Genomic DNA, 26,131 nt, shown 5'->3' on the forward strand with positions numbered 1-26,131 from the left:
AATGACGAAATAACTATCAGAAGACTGTATTTCACCTTTGACTTAGATAATGTCATGAGTTTAAGAAAAATGTCGATGTATGTATGAATTACCTGATTGGCTAAACCACAGGGCTGTCCTTTAGCTCAAACTAAATAAAACTGCTGTGTGTGCTTCAATATGCACATTCATTATTCACGTACAATCGTGTGTATGTGTAATGTGTGTCCACCGGTGAAAGGGACCTCCGCTCTTCCATCCTAGCCTAGGCTACCAGGGGTTACTTACAGAAGACGAGCAACCTAACAGTCATAGCGCTACACATATATTTTTCCTAAAACCAGACGGATGCAAATCCTATTTTTCATCCGTCTGGTGGATTGGATGAAAAACGTACCACTGGTCCGTTTTCATCCGATCACCCATAGGGAAGAGAGGGGCTCGGACAGGTCCGTCCCTGCACAGAGTGCAGAGGCAGACTTGTCATCCGCCGGCTCAGCGGGGATCAATGAAGCGATCCCCGCTGAGCTATTTACAGGCTGAATGAGGACAGCCCCGTGTGAAAGGGGCCTTACAGGGACTATTACTGCAAAAATATTTGTTCAGTCAGACAGTGATGTTTCTGGAACCAGAAAACCAAGCCTTTCGAGTGGAGTGATATCCATCCATGTTACCGATTTACTCACAGCTACACCCACCTGAAGTGTGCAGTTACTTCCATATGAGAACGTAGCTCGCAGCGACAATATGTGCAAACAACTTGAAATGGAATGTCCTTACAAAGTGCAATCAAGACTCTCTTTGCATAAGATGGAATAGGTAGTGGACGTGGAACTCCATTTTCACCTACAATAAGAGAAATTGTTTATTGAAACAGAATCGGATGCACCGATATGAAATTAGCCAAAAAATGAAGATTTTACAGAATGGTTATCACATGGTTTAATAAAATTAAAGGATAAGCTCCCTTTGAGAACATGTTACATGTTTAACCACTTCAGCCCCGGAAGATTTGGCTGCTGAATGACCAAGCCATTTTTTGCAATTCGGTACTGCGTTGCTTTAACTGACAATTGCGCGGCCGTGCGACGCTGCACTAAAACAAAATTTATCCCTTCTGCCTGAGACACAGAGGCGGTGCGGTGTATGTTACTGGTCTGAATAGTGATTGGACACATGATGATACACTGCGTGAGGCAGATGATACCAGAAGAGAGGAGGATTACTGTGGAAAGCCAGAGCGGGGCGAGGGGGAGGGCGGATGGCGCCGCTGCTAGACATGGCACTGACATTCATAGTAGTTGCAGCAAGGCAGCCAGGAATAAAATAACCAGCGGCCGGGCGCCCTAGGCGGTTGCCTAGTCCGCCTAGTGGTAGCGCCGGCCCTGATTTGTTATGTGCAGCATGAGTTTGATACAATTATCCGAGGTGTGCGTTATCCTACACATATGCTTGCTGCAGCTTAATCGTCACACTTTTTATATAGTCATTTGTGAAGGATTTTCTACTTATTAACAGAAAAGTACCTGCTGATATCCTTCGTTCTTTGACATTTTCTGTGCAATTAAATTAAATTGCAAAATAATCTTACCAGTTTTCCCAGCTATCTTCTTTGAATTACAAATCCTCCCTCCCTATGTAATGCAGATATGGAGGTTGTGTTTTAGTTCAAATCAGGAGAGCAGCCTAAGGTGCTGCACTATGGATACAGTATATTAAGTGAGTGTTCTAGGACAAGAAGTGCGCTGATAGCAGGATCATAAGGTGAAACTAAAAGGATCTGAAATAAAAATATGAATGCAGCAACCACATCCAAGGACACTGGTAAGCTGCAATATAACACTTTTTGTACTCGCCACAATATTGTTTTCTCCAAGTTTGAGACCAAGCCTTTGATCAATAGATCAAAACAAAACCAGCGGAAATAAAAGGGCAGTGTCCATTGGTGTCTTAACTACCAGCTAGTAGCAAGCAGTACAAGAATAAACCATAACATAGCAACGGGCCCAGCACAATAGAGGCGCAGGAGAAATGTCTTTCAATTAACTTTGAGAAAATAATTTTACGCCAAGTAGAAATATTTTACTTTATCATTCACTGTTGAAACACTGGAGTTGATTTACTAAAGCTGGGAGGGTGCAAAATCTGGATATCATGCACAGCTGCACCAGACTTTAACTTAAGCTTGTTCAATTAAGCTTTGACAAAAAAAAAAACAAAAAAAAAAAAATTATATATATATATATATATAACTTGGAAGCGGGTTGGTTTCTATGCAGAGCTGCACAAGATTTTGCACTCTATATTTTTAGTAAATGACTCCCAGTCTTTGATCAATGGAATAACTAAAACCAGTTAATCACACTGCTTTCTGAAAAAGCTTGGCAGCCAAAGCTGGCATCCACTCATTTAGCCATATCTACCTTTAAAAGCGGAGTTTCACCCAAAAGTGGGTACCTGTTTTTTCCGGCCCCTCCCTCCCTGCAATCTTCTGGGAATGTCACAGGCCCCAGAAGAACCCCTGGCTATTCAGGACATGCAGCGCAACTCAGGCATGCGCAGTGCGCACTTGGCTGTGAAGCCGCAAGCTGTCACAGCTGGGTGCCCACAGTAATGATGCCGGCGCCACCGCGAGGTAGGGTAGAGAACCGAGGCTTTGGGCGGCTACATTGCTGGACCATGGAGCAGGTGAGTATTTATTAAAGTCAGCAGCTACACTTTTTGTAGCTGCTGACTTTTTAAACACAGAAAATGCTATAACTCTACTTTAAAGTGTTGAAAACCCCTGGAGAAGTGGTCAGGCTTGTCGCCCACCAATCATTACATGTTGGCTAATGTTTGCCATAAAGCAAAGCAATGTGACCGCGCTATGTAAATTACTCTATCCGTTGCCTTTGGTGATGCGACGTGTCACTGTGCGCCCCCGGGGGCACACATGAGTGGGCTATTCTGACGGTCATATGACATCCAGTCAGAGCAATAAAGCCCCTGCTCGGCCGTCATTCTGCTATAGGCAGGAAGGTGTTAAACATTTACATACTTACCTGCGTGCAGTGGTGCCAGCACCATCTTGTGGTCAATCATCCCAAGCACTCTAAAAAATTAGTTTTGCACAGAGTAGCCCTGAGCCTCCTTCTTGGGTCCAACACCTGCGGTCCTGGCCCCTATCCCCTGCCGAGTGCCCCAGGAGGATAGACTGCACAAAGGTAAAAACCTTCAGCCTTTAGTACCACTTTAAGGTGTAGGAAGATTGCTGAGTCTTTGCCTTAAAATTTGCCCTCCTATGTTGGGCCATTTGTTTGTGGCGAGGTCTTTATGTCTTCCCAATGTACAAGATTTTTTGCAATCCTTGCTACTTCACAAGCTATGGTAATTGGATTAAGGTGTACCTGGCTGGATATAAATGCCTGGGGAATTTTCCTGACACTCATTGCAAATTAGGTAGCGACTATAGATGAACTATGAAATGTCTTCACCATAACAGAACAAGTCCAGTTTAATAGGACTAACAACTACTTGCTATATCATGACCTGGATAATTAGCCTTTACAGACAAAAAGGTATAGAAGTTTATGGTTCATGAAGTACTGACAATTTTAGATATGCATTTGCTCCCCCTCTTTTTTTAAATGACAGCCTGTCCTTAGATTTTATTTGTTAAGCACAATATGATCAGTGCCACTCAATCCCTACTATTCAGGTCTAAATAAATACAGCCGGTACAACAAAAAACTGTAAACCACATACTGAAAAAGTGGCAAATAAAACAAAAAACTAAAAGATACTGTTCCAAATAAACATGATAGTCAACATACATACCACTAAGTGCGATGCTTCGTGCAAAGTGACTGCTTGCTGACATGTGCTTCAGACATTCAGCTCTTTGGTTAAAAAGTAGAAAACAGCTAGGACAAGCAAAACACTGGATAACTAATGGAGGAAGAGCTTGTTGATGACCATCAGCCAACTTTACCTAAGAGAAAAAAAACAAAAATGTAAATACGGATAAGGGCTCATTTACAGCTGTGTGAAGTTGGGACCCCATGTTTGTAAAACCTGAATAAAAATATACCATTCGTTTGTGCTGCATTTGTGCTGATTTGTGCCGCAAAAATTAGCGTTTGTGCCGGTTCAGTTTCTGAGATATTAAACATTCAATTTAATGCAAGCCCCGCCCACTTTGCACCCCACGTTGCTGAATTTGAAAAACAAACGCGACATTCATTTGTGCCGCGTTTGTGTTGTGGAGATATTGTGTGTTATATGTTGTGAAACCCCGCCCACTTTGCACCCCACGTTACGGAATTTGAAAAACAAATGCGCCATTCGTTTGTGCTGGTTTGTGCTGCAAAATAAAACGTTTGTGCCGCTTTGGTTGCGGAGATATTGTGTGTTATATGTTGTGAAACCACACGGACTTTACACCTTGTTACTACATCTTACATACAGAACTTACAGAACCTATACTCAGCTTGGGTTTCCTTAATGTAAAGCTCCTCCCACTGTGCCGAGCACTGCACTTCATACTGTACCCTGGAAAAGGCAGCATTGGAGCTCGAACAACTTTTTGCTTGATGGTTTCATTCTAGCTCAGGGAATCCAGGGTAAATACATTTTTAACATCTTTAATTTTACTTATTATTAATAATTATGCAATGTATTCAATTGCAGTGAAAATAATACATTTGGAATAGGTGATCGTGTATTTGCTGTGTGTATACAAACTATTTTTTTTGCAATACTAGCACATCAACCTAATATAGTGGTCAGGTGGCAACACTAGTTGTGTTAATAACTGATGTCCCTATGTACATGTACTGTATACATCCTTTGTTCAGGGGTAGCCAGAATGTAAAATCATTGTAGTAACATACAGAAATGCTTTAAACTAGGGATGAGCCGAACACCCCCCAGTTCGGTTCGCATCAGAACTTTCGAAAGGACCGCAAATTTGTACGAACGTTAGAACCCCATTGAAGTCTATGGGACTCAAACGTTTGAAATAAAAAGTGCTAATTTTAATGGCTAATATGCAAGATAATGTCCTAAAAAGGGTTTGGGGACCTGGCTCCTGCCCCAGGGGACATGGGTCAATGCCTAAAATGTTTTTTAAAAAGGCCGTTTTGGCGGGAGCACCGATTTTAATGACGATTAAAGTGAAAAAAAAAGTGAAATATTCCTTTAAATATCGTGCCTGGGGGGGTGTCTGTAGTATGCCTGTGAAGTGCCACGTGTTTCCCGTGTTTAGAACAGTCCCTGCACAAAATGACATTAAACTGAAATAACATCATTTAAAACTGCTTGCGGTTTTAATGCAATATCTGGTTCCGGCAATATGGATGAAAATCATTGAGAAAAATGGCATGGGTAGCCCTCCCTGCCCATTACCAGCCCCTTTGGATCTTGTACGGATATTAAGGGGAACCACGTACCCATATTAAAAATAGGAAAGACGTGGGGACACCAGGCCCTATATACTCAGAACAGCAGTATACAGGTGATGCAAACAAGACAGGGACTGTGTAGGTTTGTTGTGTTAAGTAGAATCGGTTTGTAATTTTCAACTGGTACATTTTTAAAGTGTAGCTCCATTCAAAAAATCTATTTTTAAGCTTTTTGGAAAATATAGGGAAGGGTTATCACCCCTGTATAATTTGTTTTGCTGTCCGTCTTTTTTCATCTCACTTCCTGTTGTCTCCTTCCGTTTGTAAGTAGGAGATGTTTGTAAGTTGGATGTTTGAAAGTAGGGGCCTGCCCTATATGCTCTGCAGAAATGGCGGAAAAGGTGTTGGTGTTGTCACAACATTGTAAGCCCTCAAAGTGACTCTTGGTGGGCGCTGGAGCGCCCTGCTGTGAATGATTATATCAAGAATTGTAATTACATGCCATTGTTGAACAGTGGTAGAAAAATTGACCTTTGGTGGTTGTGGTGCTGGTGCCACAACACTAAGTCCTCACAGTTACTCTGGGTGGGCAAAGGAACAGGCCCTCCTGTGAACTATTATATCAAGAATTGTAATTACATGCCCCTGTTAAACATGGGCTGAAAAATTGGGCCTTAGGCACTGGTGCCACGACACTGCAACCTCTCCCATATACTCTAGTTGTGGTGCAGGAATGAGCCCTGCTGCAAAGCATTGCATCAAAAATTGTAATTAAACGCCCCTGTTAAACAGGGGCTGAAAAATTGGGCTGGTGGCATGACCCAGAACCAAAAATGTTCTTCCAACATATCAGTGGAGGAGGAAGTGGATAGACAATCAACATAACAGGACAGTCACTCAGCATTAGCATAGGTAGTCTTGAAGGGATGTGATATTTCAAAAAAAAATTATTCGGTTACATCAGCTTCAGGTGCTTGGTAGCTGTGGGTGATCCAAGTCTGATTCATCTTGATGAAGGTCAGTCGATCAACTGAGTCGGTGGACAGGCGCACCCTGTGATCGGTAACAAAGCCACCAGCAGCACTGAAGGTGCGTTCCGAAAGAACGCTGGATGCAGGACAGGCCAGTAGCTCAATTGCATACTGTGTAAGCTCTGGCCAGTGATCCATCCTCAAGACCCAGTAAGCTAGAGGATTTTCGGTGGGAAAGGTGTCCAAGTCTGACCTTGCCCCTAGGTATTCCTGCACCATGTAAATCAGACGCTGGCGATGGGTGCTGGAACCGATCATACCTTGGGGCTGCGGACTAAAAAATTGTCTGAACGCATCGGTCAGGCGGCCACCTTCTCCACCGCTCCTTCTGACCGATGCCTCAGCAACACGTTGTCCAGGACCAGGAGTTTGTAACCTCCCAGTCTCTGGGAACGCGTTGCACAGACCTTTCTGCAAGGCCTCCCGGAGATGTCTCATCCTCTGCTCCCTCTGCGACGGCAAGATAAGGTCGGCAACCTTACCCTTGTACCTTGGATCAAGGAAAGGGCCAGCCAGTAATGGTCCCTCTCCTTGATCCGAAGAATACGAGGATCCTTCCGCAGGCTTTTCAGGATCAGGGAGGCCATGCAGCGTCGGTTAGCTGAGGCATTCGGTCCGGAGTCCTCTGGGTCACTAAGGACAACATGATCCGCAGCTACCTCCTCCCAGCCACGTACAAGTCCACGGGTTTCTTGGGACTGTAAATCATCCCTACAAGACTGCTGCTGCTGCTGATGCTGAGTGCCAGCCTCCACCTCCATGCTGACATAATCATCCTCCTCCTCCTCCTCCTCTTCCTGTGTGATGGGTGGCACAGCAGGAACACTGTCTGGATAAAGGGGGCCTTGAGAGGCAAGGAAGTCCTCCTCTTCCTGCCTCTGTTCTGCCTCAAGTGCCCTGTCCATTATTCCACGCAGCGTATGCTCCAAGAGGTGGACAAGAGGTACAGTGTCACTGATGCATGCACTGTCACTGCTCACCATCCTTGTGGCCTCCTCAAATGGTGACAGGACAGTGCATGCATCCCTGATCATGCCCCACTGGCGTGGTGAGAAAAAACCGAGCTCCCCTGACCCTGTCCTGGTGCCATAGTCGCACAGGTACTCATTGATGGCCCTCTGCTGCGTGTGCAGCCGCTGCAGCATGGCCAACGTTGAGTTCCACCTGGTGGGCATGTCACATATAAGTCGGTTCTTGGGCAGGTTCAACTCCTTTTGGAGCTCAGCCAGCCGAGCACAGGCATTAAATGATCGGCGGAAATGCACACAGACTTTCCTGGCCTGCTTCAGGACATCCTGTAAGCCGGGGTACCTGCCCAAGAACCGCTGCACCACCAGGTTAAGGACGTGAGCCACACAGGGCACATGGGTCAGTTGTCCCTGTCGGAGGGCGGAGAGGAGGTTGGTGCCATTGTCGCAAACCACCATTCCTGGCTTAAGCTGGCGTGGCGTCAACCACCTCTCGGCCTGCCCCTGCAGAGCTGACAAAACATCTGCCCCAGTGTGGCTCCTGTCCCCCAAACAAACCAGCGCAAGCACGGCATGGCAACGTATTGCCTGCGTACTTGCGTAGCCCCTGGAACGCCTACGGAGCACCGCTAGTTCTGAGGACAGAGCACTGGAAGAGGCCACGGAGGAAGAAGAGGAGGGGGTGGAGGAGAGAGGTGTGTCACAACCAGTAGTAGCATTTTGGAGGCGTGGTGGCGGAACAACCACCAACACTACTGCACCTTGTCCTGCATCCTTCCTAGCTGCCAGAAGAGTGACCCAATGGGCCGTGAAAGACAGGTAACGTCCCTGTCCATGCCTGCTGGACCATGAGTCAGCGGTAATATGCACCTTACCGCTGACCGTCCTGTCCAGCGAGGCAAGGACATTGCCTTCCACATGCTGGTAGAGAGCCGGAATCGCCTTCCGTGATAAAAAGTGGCGTTTGGGGACCTGCCACTGAAGGACCGCACATTGTACAAACTCACGGAAGGGGGCAGAGTCTACCAACTGAAAAGGCAGCAGTTGAAGTGCTAGCAATTTAGCCAAGCTAGCATTCAACCGCTGGGCATGTGGATGGCTGGGAGTGAACTTCTTTCGACGGTCCAGCAGCTGAGGCAGGGACATTTGCCTGCTATAATCGGACGTGGGTGTACTGCTAGCAGAGTGCCCGGAAGCACTTGGCTGTGACACACCTAATTCTACACCTTTATTCCTCTCAGAGCAGGTTTCAGAGAGGACTGAAGGTCTAGTGGGGTTGGAGATCCCAGCTGATGAGGAGCAAGGAGAGGTCCGCTTTGTTCTTTGGTGTGGGTCTTTGAGGTACGCTTGCCAATGAGCTGCATGGCAGGTCAACATATGTCTGGTCAAGCATGTGGAGCCCAAGCGGCTGATGTTTTGGCCACGCGATACTTGAGACATATGTTGCAAATAGCAGCAGTGCGATCTGATGCACTCGTCTCAAAAAAGGCCCACGCTAAAGAACTTTTAGAATAACGCGCAGAGGCAGCGCCCTGCACAGGCGGAGCTCTGCGGTGTGATTCAGTCGGTGTGCTGCCCCTAAGCTGGCCCCCGGAGGGCATCCTGCCTCGTTGGACATTTGCCTCCTCCTCCTCCCTCCTACCAGGCACCCATGTGGAGTCAGTGCCCTCATCATCCCCTCCCTCTTCATCGCTGGAGAAAACCTGGCAGTATGCTGCAGCTTGTGGAACATGACTGCCAGATTGCTGTCCTTCTTGAGCATCCCCTCTCTCTGCGCTCACGCTACTGCCTTCCTCTAGCTGAGTATCATCATCAGAGCCTACAAAACACTGGGCATACTCCTGGAGCATGTACCCAACACTGTGCTCAAAGAGTTCAGGAGACTCCTCAGGAGGACGTGGTGGGTCTAGGGAAGGAGTCACTGATGATGACATTGAGAGGCGGGAAGACGATGGGTTGGCAGCTGCTTTGCTAGTACCCTGAGCCTGGGTGAGAGAGGATGAGGAGGCTGAAGAGGGCTTGGTCATCCACTCTACCAAGGCTTCGGCATGTTGCGGCTCAACATGTCCAGCTGCCGAAAAGAAGGACAAGCGTGTCCCATGGCCACGTGCTGATGAGGACGATGCACCGCGTCCACGACCAGCACTGTTGTCTCTAGACACAGAGCCTGCTTGCCCTCTTTTATCGGCTCGTGTCTGTCTGCCTCTCCTTGTTGGCCTTCCAGACATGGTAATGGCCTGAAGGGAGATGGGAAAACCAGCAATTGGGTAGTGTATATTGTGCTGGAGGCACACACAACTTCCACTAACTCCTGCAGATGGCTCAATTAGAGAAGAGCTATGTAGGTGGATATAACGGTGTATACTGCATTCAGAGCACGCAGACAGCACGCACAATCTCCTACAACTGACTGCAAGCTTTATTTAAAAAGAGCAAGATAGCTAGCTATATAGGTGGATATAACCGTGTATACTGCGGTCAGGGCAAGCAGACAGCACGCACATCTCCTACAACTGACTGCAAGCTCTATTAAAAAAAGAGAAATATAGCTAGCTATATAGGTGGATATAATGGTGTATACTGCGGTCAGGGCACGCAGACAACAACCACTACAGAAGAGCAAGAACGCAAAATCGGCCGATAATAAACGGTGTATACTGTGTTGAAGGTACACAGAAAACCCACTAACTCCTACAGACGCCAATACACTACACAAGGCCGCCGCGCTGGCAGCCTTATATAGTGTGGGGCGTGTACTACACAGCCTGAGCTATGATTGGCCATAGGCATCCTGCCTGTGGCCAATCATGGCTCTCCTTGCTGTCAGCGCTGTGATTGGCCAAGCATGCGGGATCACAGTGCATGCTTGGCCAATCATGAGCCGGCAATGCACTGCGGTGGCGCAGTGCATTGTGGGCCGTGAGCGCCACGCGAATTTGGCGCGAACAGCCCATAACATTCGGTATTCGCTGAACGGACGAACAGCCAATGTTCGACTCGAACACGAAGCTCATCCCTAGTGAACAGTGTAGTGAACAGTATAGTGCAGTGATCAGTGTAGTGCAGTGGACAGTATAGTGCAGTGGACAGTATAGTGCAGTGGACAGTATAGTGCAGTGGACAGTATAGTGCAGTGGACAGTATAGTGCAGTGGACAGTATAGTGCAGTGGACAGTATAGTGCAGTGGACAGTATAGTGCAGTGGACAGTATAGTGCAGTGGACAGTATAGTGCAGTGGACAGTATAGTGCAGTGGACAGTATAGTGCAGTGGACAGTATAGTGCAGTGGACAGTATAGTGCAGTGGACAGTATAGTGCAGTGGACAGTATAGTGCAGTGGACAGTATAGTGCAGTGGACAGTATAGTGCAGTGGACAGTATAGTGCAGTGGACAGTATAGTGCAGTGGACAGTATAGTGCAGTGCAGTGGACAGTATAGTGCAGTGCAGTGGACAGTATAGTGCAGTGCAGTGGACAGTATAGTGCAGTGGACAGTATAGTGCAGTGGACAGTATAGTGCAGTGGACAGTATAGTGCAGTGGTCAGTATAGTGCAGTGGTCAGTATAGTGCAGTGGTCAGTATAGTGCAGTGGTCAGTATAGTGCAGTGGTCAGTATAGTGCAGTGGTCAGTATAGTGCAGTGGTCAGTATAGTGCAGTGGTCAGTATAGTGCAGTGGTCAGTATAGTGCAGTGGTCAGTATAGTGCAGTGGTCAGTATAGTGCAGTGGTCAGTATAGTGCAGTGGTCAGTATAGTGCAGTGGACAGTATAGTGCAGTGGACAGTATAGTGCAGTGGACAGTATAGTGCAGTGGACAGTATAGTGCAGTGGTCAGTATAGTGCAGTGGTCAGTATAGTGCAGTGGACAGTATAGTACAGTGGACAGTATAGTACAGTGGACAGTATAGTACAGTGGACAGTATAGTACAGTGGACAGTATAGTACAGTGGACAGTATAGTACAGTGGACAGTATAGTATAGTGGTCAGTGTAGTGTGTAATGGTCAGTAAAGGAATTAATCAAGTAGGTTAGTGTAGTGGTCAGTATAGGAATCAGGTAGGTCACTGCTATTGTATTTGAAGGGACTTGGGGAGTGCTAAAAGTCCACAGGTTAGGGGGTGCAAATTACTTGCCTTGACCCGGGTGCTGACAACCCATGCTACTCCACTGCCGCCCAGTAGATGGCTCACTGCGGGTCGATCAACCAGGGACAGTGGGGAGACAGACGACCAGCTGAGATCCGGAAACTGGGTAGGTAGCAGGTGGATAGCAGCACGTAACAGACCGATAAGCAGCTACCATGGTGGGGGCACAAATCAGCTTGAACACGGAAATTCAGGCTCACTTAGCATATTCACTCGGGGGGAATGCCTAGGAGCTCACTGCATCACGCTGCTGCTTGGCGCCATGTAGTAACTCCGCCCCTTCGTCATCTGCACTTCTTTCTGATGAATATGTGCAGCTGGAAATATCCCCTACTTTGAGACATATGAAGGGTGGTACAGAGCATTCACTTGGAGGAACAAATAAAATATCTGCACTGTATCTCCCACCTGCAAGCTTAGTTCTTCATTTTTTTTTGCTTGAAAGTTGTAGATGGCCACTCCGAACCTCTCTCTCCTGCTGGAGTGCTGTTTTTCTTGGTTAACGTCTGGTTTAAACTTATGTTAAAAGAGAACTATGGCCCAACCTTTTTTGGCCTTAGTTCTCTTTTTGTTCACAAGGTGACATATAGTATGTTCTCCTGTGACAAAAAATTAAAAAAAACTCATGTGCATGTGGCGGGCCATTGCCCACTATATCCTGCCAGTGCAGATCAATGCTGCAGCCGGTACAGATCCTTACAATACTGTCGAGATCCACCCTGCCGCCTGATTGACAACTGCTCTGGCTCACTAGAGCCAGAGCAATCTGTGCCCGCCCCCTCCCTGTCTGTTCTTCCATTCAGCACTAGAGAATCGGAAAGGGGGGGATCCCTGTGGGAGTGGCAAAACTATGCATATGAAGTAAAACATGTATAATATCCACCAAATCTGCACAAACCATTAACAAATAAATCTAGTTGTATGTATGATTTAATAACGAGGTGCTAAGTTGTTGTGGTTTGGAAATATATACTGCTCAATATCTCTGCAACTATACCAGCAAAAACCCGGCAGTAGCAAATGGTGTGTTTGTTTTTAAGATTCAGCAACGTGGGGTGGAAAGTGGACGGGGTTTCAGCAACTATAACGCACAATATCTCAGCAACCAAAGCAGCACAAACGTTTATTTTTGCAGCACAAACCAGGACAAACGTGGTACAAAAGAATGGCGCATTTGTTTTTCAAATTCGGTAATGTGGGGTGAAAAGTGGGCGGGGGTTCAGCAACTATAACGCACAATATCTCCGCAACCAAAGCGGCACAAACGTTTATTTTTGCAGCACAAACGAATGGCGCGTTTGTTTTTCAAATTCGGTAACGTGGGATGCAAAGTGGGCAGGGTTTCAGCAACTATAACGCACAATATCTCCGCAACCAAAGCGACACAAACATTTTTGTGGCACAAACCAGCACAAACGCGGCACAAACGAATGGCACATTTGTTTTTCAAATTCGGTAATGTGGGGTGCAAAGTGGGCGGGGTTTCAGCAACTATAACGCACAATATCTCCGCAACCAAAGCGGCACAAACGTTTATTTTTGCGGCACAAACGAATGGCACGTCTGTTTTTCAAATTCAGCAACGTGGGGTGCAAAGTGGGCGGGGCTTGCATTAAATTGAATGTTTAATATCTCAGAAACCGAACCGGCACAAACGCTAATTTTTGCGGCACAAAGCAGCACAAACGCGGCACAAACGAATGGTATATTTTTATTCAGGTTTTACAAACATGGGGTGCCAACTTCACACAGCTCTCATTTACACTTGCTTTGACTTTAACACACATCAAAGTGCCTACTACTTCAACATGCTTTTTTGATATTTTTTCATGCTTCTGTGGGGTTTTTTTTAGTTTTATTTTTTTAAGCTTGGCATATGCCCTGTGTGCGTGTTGAGTTTCTATGTGTTTTAAAGCAGCTCAGTAGAACCTGGGCTCAGTAGTACTCCCAACTCATTAGCCATGTTTAGCAGATCTCTGGCTCAGTAGTAATCCCCAGCTCTGCGGATTCCCTAGTCTACTGTATTCCAACAACTCTAAGAGGTACAAGATGGGGCCCACATGCAAACTGATTGAGAAATACATTAAGTACAAGGTTACTTGAATTGTATTCTAGGATTTGCTCGTCTTCAGTTACGAGGACTTGCAATAATTTAGGACTTTAAAAAAAAAAAAAAAAAAACAAACATTACAAAAATAAAATAAAAAAATCACAGTAAATATATAATCACACTCACTCTCATTTGGACAGGTGAAGTCTCTCATTGGGTATGCACAGTGCACATCCAGCCAAATTGCTAGCCAATCCCTGGCTGTACTGTACTGGATTAAAAAAAAAAAAAAAATCCCAGTGGTGATCAAATACTACCAGAAGAAAGGTCCATTGGTGTGAAAAAAACTGTACAGTAAAATCTTGGATTGTGAGCATAGTTTGTTCTGAACACATGCTTGTAATCCAAAGCACTCATATAGCAAAGCAAATGTCACCATAAGAAATAATGGAAAATCAGATGATTAGTTTTACAAACATTTATTTATAAATCCTTCAGATTTATAGTCCATATAAAAAAGATTATAGCCATGTAATAGGTCGTGTAACCATAAAATGTCCATCCACAAATTTCGGCCTCCAAAAAGGGATTAGAAGCAAAATCCAGCAGGAGCTACAGGATACAAAAGAGAAAAGAGGAACCTCTAATAGTAGCAATATGGTTACATTTAATGAAGGTACAACATTAAATGACGGCTTTACCCTGGGGATGCATACTTAGAAATGCCTGTTTTAATCATCAATCATGTGAGATGCCAAATATACCTTCATGAAATGTAACCATATTGCTACACTTAGAGAAGCCTCTGCTCTTTTATACTCAGTTGCGACATGACGCTAATTGACATCGCTTGTTTATAAAGTCAAATTTATTTATTTATTTTTTTATAAAAGAAGAAGGTTAGTCTTGCAAAACACTCTAAAGCCCCGTACACACTATCAGATTGTCTGCTGAGTTTTTCCTTCAGATTTACCAAAACCATATAATATGAGGTCAAACCTTAGGAGTTTCAATGTGTATGCAATCAGGCAGGCCCTTCTACTACATGGTTTTGGTAAATCTGAAGTAAAAACTCAGCAGACAATCTGATAGTGTGTACGGGGCTTTAAACCAAACTATTCTCAATCTAAGGTTTTACTGTATAAATGTAATTTATGTACAGTGTTGCATGATCGCACAATTGGTCTTTATTTTATATAGTTTGAGTTACATGTCGTAAGCCCGTTTTTTCCCCCATTTTTTTGTTTTTGTTTCAGGCCTTCCATATCTACATGTGACATTTGCTAGTTTCTCCTGCTTTGGTCCCACAGCTCTGCTGATCCTCCGCCACTCAATCCTAGCTCTACAGTCCCTGCTTGCCTCTTGCTATAGCGGTCCCACCTTTTGAAAAATTAGAAAACCAAAAAGCACACACCCAGGGAATTTGCCAAGCTTAAAGCATCACAGTAGCATCAAAAACACATCAAAAGAGCATGTTGAAGCAATAGGAGCTTTAATGTGTGTTAAATTTGAAGCAAGTGTAAATGAGCCCATACTGAGTTGGGATACTACTGAGCTGGGATTCTACTGAGCCTCTTTAAAACAAAAACAGAAAATCAAAAAACACAAAAAAGCATTGTGGAAGCATCATAAACACATAAAAAAAAAAAAATGTTGAAGCTTTAGGTCTTGTTCACACTTGCTCAAAATACCAAAGCGTAGCAAACACGCCTATAGCCTTAATGCAAGTAGTTTGTTGATCTTGTGTTACGTTAAACTCACGTTAAAAGGAAAGGTAAAAAATTGCTCCCCAAACTCCCTATGCACATTTGACATGCATTAAGGACACCCCAGATGCCCTGGTTTTCTCTTGGCTGTTGCAAACAAGATCTAACATGCTGCAAATGCATTGCAAACCCGCTGAAAACACATGCCAGTGCGTTTATGGTACGTTACAATAGACTTGAATGGAAGGAGTCGAGATGCTTCAACTCCTTCCAAACGCCACATTAAGTTTCATTCATTAAGCGCAGCAATGTGGCGCAACGCAAACGATTTGTTTGCTGTCCATATTATAAATTGAAAACTGCTTTACTAGGCGTTTGAGGAGAGCACACCCCAAACTCCTGATTTAATGCCAGTGTAAACAGGGTCCAAATGAGCCCTAAATGAGAGGGAGTAACTGGCACTTACACAGGTCTGACTCAAGTGACAACAGTGCCAATAAATATACAGTAGATACACACAGTACGTGCCAACTAACCTTGTATTTAACAAAAGAAAAAAATTTGAAGATAACTATATACACCAATTTGAGCTTAGTGAAATATAGGCTCTGCTTGTTAGACAAGGGATAACGTTCTCTAAAGAGAAAAAACTGCAAGTAAAAATAAATAAATGTATATTAAATGGCAACTTGCAAGCAATCTTTCTTCCATAAATGCTTAAATAACATGCCTAAAATACATTAAATTAACATATTCCTATAAGAGTGTTGTTGAAATAAATGGTTTGGTGACGGGGTCTCTCATTCATCTTAAAAATGTTGCTCAGCATAAGTATATACTTTGGGTCCCTAGACCCTACTGTGAGAGCAATGGTTTCAGGAAGAAAAAGACCCTAGGAACTGCAGCACCCTACCTCAGACTTGTTAAAGTGATACTTTTTTTTTTTTTTGTTAAAATAACAAACATGTTACACTTACCTGCCCTGTGTAATGGTTTTGCACAGAACAGCCCAGATCTTCTTGGGTCCCACTTCGGGACACTCATGGACCCTCCCTCCTGTTGAGTGGCCCCACAGCAAGCAGCTTGCTATGGGGGCACCCAAGTTGCAACTCCCTGTGTCCATTCAGACACTGAGCCACAACCCTGCCCTGCCCCCTCTTTCTCCTCATTGGCACACCGACTTTGATTGCCAGCAACAGGAGTAAATGGCGCTTCGCTGCTGTCTCAGCCAATGAGGAGGGAGAGTCCTAGACAGCCGAGTCTCTGGAGCGTCATCGCTGGATTGAGATGGGGCTCAGGTAAGTATTAGGGGGGGCTGCTGCATACAGAAGGCTTTTTATCCTAATGCATAGAATACATTAAGATAAAAAACCTTCAGCCTTTACAACCACTTTAATCAGATTTTTGCAAATCCCAATAGCTCAGGGGTATGGGACGCAAGATCCATCCAAAGTCACTTTAAAGCCCAACTAAAGCATACTAAAAGCATCCACAATTCACTTATACCCCCACCCCCCATTCTGCATTGCCAAAATACAGGATATATGCTGCAGGGTCACAGGCTCCCTGTAAAAGAAAATAAATACTTGGTGGAATTAACGTAAAAGGAGATAAAGTGCACCTTTACCACTGTGTAATCTCTCTTTTTTTCTTACCTTTGTAGCCAAATGAACGGTGTATTCTTTGGCGGTTAAAAATTGTTCCTGACAAACAAGGCAAACATATGAGCTATCACAAACTCCACGAAGAGAAATCGTTGGATCACAAGGGGAGTGATCAAACCTAAAAAAGGTACCGTATATACTCGAGTATAGGCCGACCCGAGTATAAGCCGAGGCCCCCAATTTACCCCCAAAAAACTGGGAAACCTATTGACTCGTGTATAAGCCGAGGGTGAGATGTGTCCGTCCATCCCTCTGCGTGTCCGTCCATCCCTCTGCGTGTCCGTCCATCCCTCTGCGTGTCCGTCCATCCCTCTGCGTGTCCGTCCATCCCTCTGCGTGTCCGTCCATCCCTCTGCGTGTCCGTCCATCCCTCTGCGTGTCCGTCCATCCCTCTGCGTGTCCGTCCATCCCTCTGCGTGTCCGTCCATCCCTCTGCGTGTCCGTCCATCCCTCTGCGTGTCCGTCCATCCCTCTGCGTGTCCGTCCATCCCTCTGCGTGTCCGTCCATCCCTCTGCGTGTCCGTCCATCCCTCTGCGTGTCCGTCCATCCCTCTGTGTCCGTCCATCCCTCTGTGTCCGTCCATCCCTCTGTGTCCGTCCATCCCTCTGTGTCCGTCCATCCCTCTGTGTCCGTCCATCCCTGTGTGTGTGTCCATCCATCCATCCCTGTGTGTGTGTCCATCCATCCCTGTGTGTGTGTCCATCCATCCATCCCTGTGTGTGTGTCCATCCATCCATCCCTGTGTGTGTGTGCGTCCATCCATCCATCCATCCATCCCTGTGTGTGTGTGTGTGTGTGTGCGTCCATCCATCCATCCATCCCTGTGTGTGTGTGTGTGTGTCCATCCATCCATCCCTGTGTGTGTGTGTGTGTGTCCATCCATCCATCCCTGTGTGTGTGTGTGTGTGTGTCCATCCGTGTGTGTGTGTGTGTGTGTGTGTGTGTGTGTGTGTGTGTGTGTGTGTGTGTGTGTGTGTGTGTGTGTGTGTGTGTGTGTGTGTGTGTGTGTGTGTGTGTGTGTGTGTGTGTGTGTGTGTGTGTCCAGCCTACCCGTGTCCCGAGCCTCCGTGTCGTCCCGTCCCGAGCCTCCGTGTCGTCCCATGCCAGGATCGCCGCTCTTCGTCGGCGCCCTGGCGGCCATTCCCCTGTTCAAAAGCCGCGCCTCCGCCTCCGCCTGTGATAGGCGGAACACTCAATTTCCCAGCAGTCAGTGTTCCGCCTATCACGGACATCGGCTCATCCGAGGATGAGCCGATGTCCGTGATAGGCGGAACACTGACTGCTGGGAAATTGAGTGTTCCGCCTATCACAGGCGGAGGCGGAGGCGCGGCTTTTGAAAGGTAGAATGGCCGCTGTCTGTCTGCTCGACACGCTGTTCGGGCAGTCAGACAGCGGTGACTCGAGTATAAGCCGAGGGGGGCACTTTCAGCCTCAAAAAAGAGGCTGAAAATCTCGGCTTATACTCGAGTATATACGGTACATAAAAACTATAAAACCAGTAACGGGCAACAGAAATGAGTATCAAAAAAGACAAATTCATCTACTTAGGACAAAGACATTTGCCTCCTGAAGTTATTTTTTTTTTCCAAACCACATCATGACTGAGCAGGTGATATACAGGCGCCATGACCTATCCGCAGTTGGAAAACATCCCCTTTTGCAGTCTTTAAACAATCAATATAACTGCAAAGGAAGTGATAGCTCCAGATTTTTACTGGTTTAAAGAACAGAGGAGACCATTCATTTGCAGTGAGTTAACAGAATATTTAGACCTGTTACAACACTGCTGTGGGAGGTATATACACTATATACTTACAGACTCAAACATCTGCACTTATCTATGACAGTCAGAGAATACAGTATATCATTATATAAAATGTGAGCCAACAGTGATCGTGTAAAAATTCCAAACGTTCGTTACCATGTTACATAAGACGACTGCAGATACAAGAACTAAAAGCTAGTACTGCAAGAGATCGGGCTCACTGACCTATTGGATGTACTGGGCTTGAGTAATGACACAGACCAAATGATAAACAAAGCTGTCAAACTACGTTAGACATGAAGAAAAGTGAAGCCTGTCTATGGTATGCCCTGGATGTGATTTTGATTAAAATAACAATCATATACTAGGGTTGCACCGATACTAGTATTGGTATCGATACAGAGTATTTGCCCAAGTACTTGTACTCGGGCAAATGCTTCTGATGCTTCCCCCGATACCTTGCATTCCCGTAAGTCAGTGGATGGGGGGAGGGGCGGGAGAAGGCGGAGCGTGGGTCCTGGCAGTGCAGAGGAAGGTAAGCCTGTGGGCAGGGGTGTGGGCTATGACCACCTTGGTACACCCTGAACTCGGCCTCAGTAGCCTGCAATCACAAGGTGGCAGCGGACATCTTGTTACACCCAGTGCATACAGTTCACTAACTATATGGGCTGGGTGTAACAAGATGTCCGCTGCTGCATTCTGACTAGGCTTACTGAGGCCAAGTGCAGGGTGTATCAAGATGGGCTCTTGTATACTCACCGTCAGTCATCACATATTGTAAATTTTATCATGCCTACCAAACAGTTCCACCTATCATTGCCCATAAGTGCCACCTATCAGTGCTGCAAATCAGTGCCACCTACCAGCGCCCATAAGTGCCACCTATCGGTGCTCATCAGCGCTGCTGCATATTAGGGCCTCCTCATCAGTGCCACTGCCACCCCATCAATGCCCTTCATTGCTGCCTCATCCGTGCCACCTAATCCTATCAGTGCTGGATATTAGTGCCTCCTCATCAGTGACCCATTAGTGCAGCCTCATTAGCACACATCAGTGAAGGAGAAAAAAGTACTTATTTACAAAATTTTCTGACAGAAAAAAGTATCAGTAATCAGTGATAAAAAAAAAAAAAAAATAAAAAAAAAAAAAAGCGTATCGGTACTTGTACTCGGTCTTTAAAAAGTGTTATCGGTGCAACCCTATCATATACAATAGATATTTTGGCCCAAAAAAATTATTGATTAAACCTACCTTTTTAGATGACCAAACAGCAGTTGCCGATTGTCAAATTTTCTGTTACAATGCATCACAGGACAAGTGATTGGTTCTGTGTTTAAGGGGCCGAATTCCTTTGGCTGGGAGAAAGTTCTGCGGCTAGAGCTCACGTTACCTGGCTTGAGACCTGGAAAAAGAACACTTATCACACAGATCAGTGAAGGAATAAGTGAAAATTGTGGACGCACATAATATTGCTCCTCCAACTCCCAATGATCCTGAAGAGGGAATCCAACCAAAGGAGATTTAAAAGGTTTTGTGGATGAGGGAGTAGTGGAAGGACTAAGACCTACATTAGGTTTAAATTCTTCTGTCCTGTTGGGGAAGATTCATTCTCCCATTTTGTCATTGGGAGAGAATGCGAAGGTAAATCCAACATTTGGAAGTGGCTACTAGAACATGAGGAGGAAGAAAATACCCGATCTCAAAAGATGGAATTATCCCTGGGAACAGCCATAATACTCATTTACTGCTCTGTTGCCAGGACACGAGGCAAGGGGAAATCTCCCCAAAAGGGAACAGTCTACATTTGGTGACAAACAACTGCACCGTTGTCAAATTGGGAGCAGCGGCTGCGTTCATGCAGCTGCTGTGTCCCAATAGACATCAATGAGCTGCCTGCACGAGGATGCATAGAACACCTGTGCATCCCCAAGTGGGCAAAAACAGCCCTTGTACAGATGTAGAATTATGTATGCTCATGTGAATGAGGCCTTACCCTAAAGGAGGGCTGTCACAGACAAATCATTCTGGACTTTCGGTTTAGGAAATCATCTAATTTTCACATCAAAGGCTTAGTGCAGCAACATTGATTTAACAATCACTGCACATTTAATAATTTTTGCAACGAAACCTGCAGTGCATATTGCACGAGCAATCAGTGCATCTTGGATGCAATCATGTGCAGGTTCTAACAATGACCCTCCTGCCTCAGGTCCATTGGGAGGTACAGACATGCTACAAAGTGCAGCTTAAACCTCAGACATGAAATATGAACAAAGCATATCATTCTATAGTATGTGCTTATAGCCTATAGTGTGTCTCAATTAAGAGCACCAAGTATCATTTCTGTCTGCTGCTTTGTTACATTGCTATCAGCATGAATCACTTCTGGCAGGTTTTCCTGACACCAAGAGAAAAAAAAAAAGTGACAGAGGAGAGATCTCCAGCAGATTGACAGCTTCATCTCTGTTCCTGTGTGAAGGAGGGTCCTTTCCTTCCAATCAGCTCTGAGTATAACTCAAGCTTTCTGCCTGTTTTCTGAACTCAGACAAGCTTTATAATTCAACACTTTAAAAACAGATGTAGGTAAGAAAAGACTGAAGATAGACAGATACAACATATGTATCATCTCTGTGCATCACCTGAGGCCAGTCACTTCACTGGGTATATATAAGGGTTTACAAGCACTTTAACTACACAGTGTGGGGAGAAAGATGGCCCCAACAAAGTGAAGTCCCACAGCTAGATTATGCCAAGTTCAACAGATCCCCAAATTCTGCATAAAGATGCACCCTGCAATTTAGACAAGGAGGGTTTGGGTATGATGTATGGAACGATGTTTCATGTTACACCCTATAAGTTGGTGTAACATGAAACATGGTCTAACACAAACCTTTATTTTGGCGATCTCGTTGACGCATATTTTATCTTTTAGGTATTGCAGTCTATTCTGACCTATTCTAAAATTGTATTTCAGGACAGAAACAACTTTAATTTGGTAGCAAATCTGGATAAATATATTTCTTTGGTTTTATTTGAGAATAGTAACTTTTTTATTGCATTTTGTGTAATTTTTCTCAGTTTTTTTTCCCCCTTTTTTGTGCCTCCTCTTCATAGAGAGGCGATCCTCCGCTGTATGAAAAGGAGGCACAGAGCTGTAACAGAAGTGCTGTGCCATCACATCCCTTCCAATGTAAACACCTACACATCACCCCTATGGAAAGGCAAGTAGAATGATGGGAAGTCAGGGAGCCGATTGTTTCATCTTCTGGATTAGCACCAGACCTCAGTGGTTCCAGTGCTAGTGCCGAAGGGGACCACAGCAGACACTGACATTGGCGCAATAAACACCACTGGTAGATAAAAGGGCTAAGAGAAATCTAGGTTAAAGTGGAAGTAAACCCTAATGGGCAGGGGGGTGGTTGAGGACACTGTTGTGAATTAAGGAGGTGTGTTAAAGGGGATTCAGTAAACTACTGTGAAGGGGGTGGAGGTTATGGAAGTGGACCTGCAAACAATACTCTGAAGGAAAAAGGAGAGTGAGTGAAAAGACATTGCTGCAAGAATGAGATTGTTATATAAACACATCCATCAGACTTCTAGGTTTCTGACAATAGTGTTCATTCACAGATCGATATATATTTAATTGGATATAGCTTAACTAAATGTAATAATTACTCACCCGGCATTTTCAGCCACTGGTTTACACAAATTTTTGCAGCACTTGCACCAGGGCGATCCTTGTTAAGTGCCAACTCTTGCAACCCATGTGCACGCTGGGAGTTTAACTTGGCCTGCATAATCATGAAAAAAAATAAAAATATATAATAACACATACATACATATATATATATATATATATATATACACACATATATACAAATAAAAGTTGGAGTCATTGCAGTTTAAATCCACTAGGCCCTTGGTGAGTACTCTAAGCAGAGGATAGTCCAAAAGACAGCACCACTAACCTGTCTTGTGGGAGTAATGGCACAACTACTCCCTTCAACAAGAGATGGTTGAGGACATTCTGCAAATTTGACGGTCCTTGAGAAAATTGTTGAGGGGAATAGAGCTTCGACCTCCGGGTCACAGTCTGGGTTTTCTGTGACCCAGGGAGAAGCAAGCTGTAAAAGATGTCCCTCCGCTCTTAAGGCCCCTTTCACACATGCGGACCGTATGTCCAAATTTCATCCATTCGTTTGCGGATGAAATACGGACATACATGCATTCCTATGGGATAGCGGGTGTCCGTCTCCGAAATTGTCCGATTCTGCAGTCGGAGGAAAATCCGGAGGAGCAAGCAGATCATTACAGATCCGTCCCGTGTGAAAGGGGCCTAAGAGTGAGGCTGCTCCTGCCTTTTGGAAGGAGGCTTTTGGGAAGACTTGGTGGGTTGCCAGCCCAAGTCTTATGCCGAAAGGAATACTTAGGTGTGGAAGTTGAAGCCTGTGCAGAGTAATTAGGCATTCTGCGTTTTGAAGAAATAGAGGCTCCTAGGGGGGGGGGGGTTTGGGATTTTCCACTGTGGAAGTAAAAACATATTCTCCTGTGACATCTTTATATATTTGTCAAGTGCCTCCCCATAAAGATGATCCCCTTCAAGCGTGTGTGTGTCACCACTCTTACTGTGGCCAATAAGGAGGGAGGGGGCTGGTGGGGCTGAGCAGCGATCTGTGTGTCTTATGAAGGAAGGCAAAGGTGCACTGTTCAGTAAGGGCGGCTGACAGCCTGTCAAACAATGAGAGGCCGACAGCTGCTGTGGCTGGATGGTGCACCTGGCGGTACTTTAGTAGTGGGGGGGTAAAGAGATTTATGAAGGCTAGGTTCACTCTTCTGCATGTGGCTGCAGGAATCACAGGGATTCCCATACTCGCAACAACCGGCAAGGAAAACACACTGATCTGTGGAAATGCACAGGGCTGCCATGCATTCTGTATGGCAACCCCCCCTTCTAAAATCGGTGTGTGTGCCTGAACCGCAGGGAAATTACATGGTCAAAAAGACCATGTGGTTTTCTTGCGGCTGCATTTTTTCTTAAAAAGGTGCATGCACTTTTATTTTATTTTTTGGGGAGAAACACAGGCACAACAGCCCATTCATTTGAATGGGCTGCAGTGCCTGCGCAAACATGGCATGCAAAAACGCATAGGCGTGAACATAGTGTAAAACTAGAGCGTGCAAAATATGGTATATAGAAAACCAATCAGCTTCTAAGCTTTATTGTCAAAGCTTAATGGAACAAGCAGAAGTTAGAAGCTAGTTGACTACCATGCACAACTGCACCAGATTCTGAGTGCTCCAGTTTTAGTAAAATCTCCCCCTATGTCCCCAGGGATGAACTTCTAAAATGCGGATTGCTTGCATTATGAGCATTTGTCCCTAAGCACATGTTGCCCCAAACATAAATACTACTAGGTTCACTGTCCAGCTGCACCCAGCTACAGCAGCTGTCAGCCTCTGAGTTTGACAGGCTGCCGGCAGAGGCTTGATAGTGCACACCTGCCCACAGCTAAACGCCTAGTGTGAATGATCGTGTGGGCTTTTATAGCAATTGAACTGTATTTAGAGGATCACTTTCCATCCTGGAAATACGCTTAACTTCATTTGCATTTTATCTGTTTCAATTTAGACATGCCTAATTACATTTTTTTGGCTTGCTTCTATTTCTCGAACTCACCTGAAATTCTTTGCTTTTTTCTGCTTGCTTCCGTTTTTGCACCTCAACATGGCGTGCTAGACGATCAAGGGTTGCAGTCACTCTTTCCATCGGATGGTCAACATGACGATCTTCTCTCTAAAAAAGTAAAAAAATTAAATAAAAATAAATCCCCCAAAGTAAGAAAACAAGAAAAAATCATTTCAAAATTTAAATGGTTTATTTCATTACAAAAGAGAAAAAATAAATAAAAAAACAGAGAAAATACAGCTCACTGTTAGAGCTGCACGATTCTGGCTAAAATGAGAATCACAATTTTTTTTTTTGCTCAGAATAAAGATCACAATTATCTCACGATTTTCGAAGCGCAACATCATCTTTCACATTACACAAAAAATTGGGCTAACTTTACTGTTTATTATTATTATTTCTTTAAATTCATTAAAGTGTCTTCTCCCCCCCCCCCCCAAAAAAAATTGCGTTTGAATGACTGCTGCGCTAATACAGTACGACATAAAATATTGCAACAACCACTATGTTATTCTCTAGAGTCTCTGCTAAAAAATATATTTGGGGGTTTCAAGTAATTTTGTAGCAAAAAATGATTTTAACTTGCAAGCAACAAATGTCAGAAAAAAGATTTAACCTTTAAAGTGGTTAAAATTGCCCTCTGCTACAGATGAAGATCATTCCTTTGTTGTGTACGGAATGATACAATGTTTCTCCTTATCAATGTTGAGATAAAACATGGCAGGCTGCCTGGATTTTTATATATTTTTTTATTTATTTTTTGTCAGCTGTCAGAAGTGAGCAGAGTACTCTGAACATGTTACATAGAATTGGGGCAATTATTTTTTTTTTTTTGAGTTCGGGAAGGGAGTAGAATCGCTATTTTGATTCTTTGCGATTAATCGTGCAGCTGTACTCACTGTAACACTAAGTTACCAATTACCCACACAACATTTCAAAATATCAATTCAAGCGATTAAAATTAGATTAAAGCCAGTACTAGGGGATAAAAACATTGTATTAGCTGCTTTTTTCTCAAAAAAGACTTTTACACAGCACTTTACAAATGTGCACTGCACTGTGCTTGCATCAGGATTTTGAAGTAAGAAGAGCACTATTGATAACAAGGGAAAAAAGGTGGTCCGAGAAGCATTTTCTCTGGAGTAGTATCTGCCCCTGGGATCAATTTGCTTTATAACAAGTAGCCCAGTAAGCATATTGATATAGACTTTATTAAAACAAACTTACATGCAGGGACAAAGTCTGTGACTCATCATCACTAACCAGGTCAATACATTCCAGGACAGGTCTTGAAGGCCCTTCCTGCGTAGCAAAATAAGGATCACTGTTAGATAAGCTTAGACAAAGAAAGAATACTTAAAAAAAAAAAAATAGAACATGGGTGATGTTTGCATATTATAGAGCTGCATAGTGTTTTTTTCTGCACTAGCACAAAAGTGTGCTAGTTGCTAAATGGGCATTAGAGTTCGTAGAGCATTGCTGATCATCAGGACAGAATGTATTGTGCATGTTGTTGGGATCAGAGGGGAGACTTGTGGAGCATGGCGAGCTAGCTGGACAGTGACATGCTTAGACTGGGGTGGGGGCCGAAAGTGCCCAGCTAAGGGGGAGGATTTACAGTAGTCCTTACAGTGCTGAGGGTAACCACGATCAGGGGAGATGCAGAGAAGCTGGCAGCATTGTGCTTTGTATTAGGAGCCATGTGAAAAATTTACAACCAAGTGGTGCTCTCAGTAGCTGAAGTAGAAGTT

The 26,131-nt window shown here is 44.7% G+C and overlaps 1 protein-coding gene across 13 annotated transcripts in view; it reads right to left on the reverse strand.

Moving 5' to 3' along the window:
• The window catches only part of LOC143989379 (E3 SUMO-protein ligase ZNF451-like), a 77,541-nt gene that overhangs the window by 24,374 nt on the left and 27,036 nt on the right, over positions 1 to 26,131 (reverse strand). For 11 of the 13 annotated variants that reach the window (XR_013277023.1, XR_013277022.1, XM_077489479.1 and 8 more), the window contains 7 exons: positions 25,608 to 25,682; positions 24,372 to 24,488; positions 22,374 to 22,485; positions 19,946 to 20,096; positions 16,920 to 17,046; positions 3,799 to 3,952; positions 678 to 825 (listed from right to left, as the gene is read on the reverse strand). Coding sequence is in view for 11 of the 13 variants with exons in the window: in XM_077489479.1 (XP_077345605.1) it covers positions 678 to 825; positions 3,799 to 3,952; positions 16,920 to 17,046; positions 19,946 to 20,096; positions 22,374 to 22,485; positions 24,372 to 24,488; positions 25,608 to 25,682 (884 nt within the window). In the remaining 2 variants the exon portion in view is untranslated. The remainder of the gene's footprint in view (positions 1 to 677; positions 826 to 3,798; positions 3,953 to 16,919; positions 17,047 to 19,945; positions 20,097 to 22,373; positions 22,486 to 24,371; positions 24,489 to 25,607; positions 25,683 to 26,131) is intronic. The other 2 variants (XM_077489486.1, XM_077489485.1) reach the window with 1 other exon arrangement.

The sequence above is a fragment of the Lithobates pipiens genome, unplaced genomic scaffold (genome assembly GCF_037356315.1).
Source record: "Lithobates pipiens isolate NorthernLeopardFrog02 unplaced genomic scaffold, aLitPip1_a1.2 Scaffold_18, whole genome shotgun sequence".
In the NCBI taxonomy this organism is placed as follows: Eukaryota; Metazoa; Chordata; class Amphibia; order Anura; family Ranidae; genus Lithobates; species Lithobates pipiens.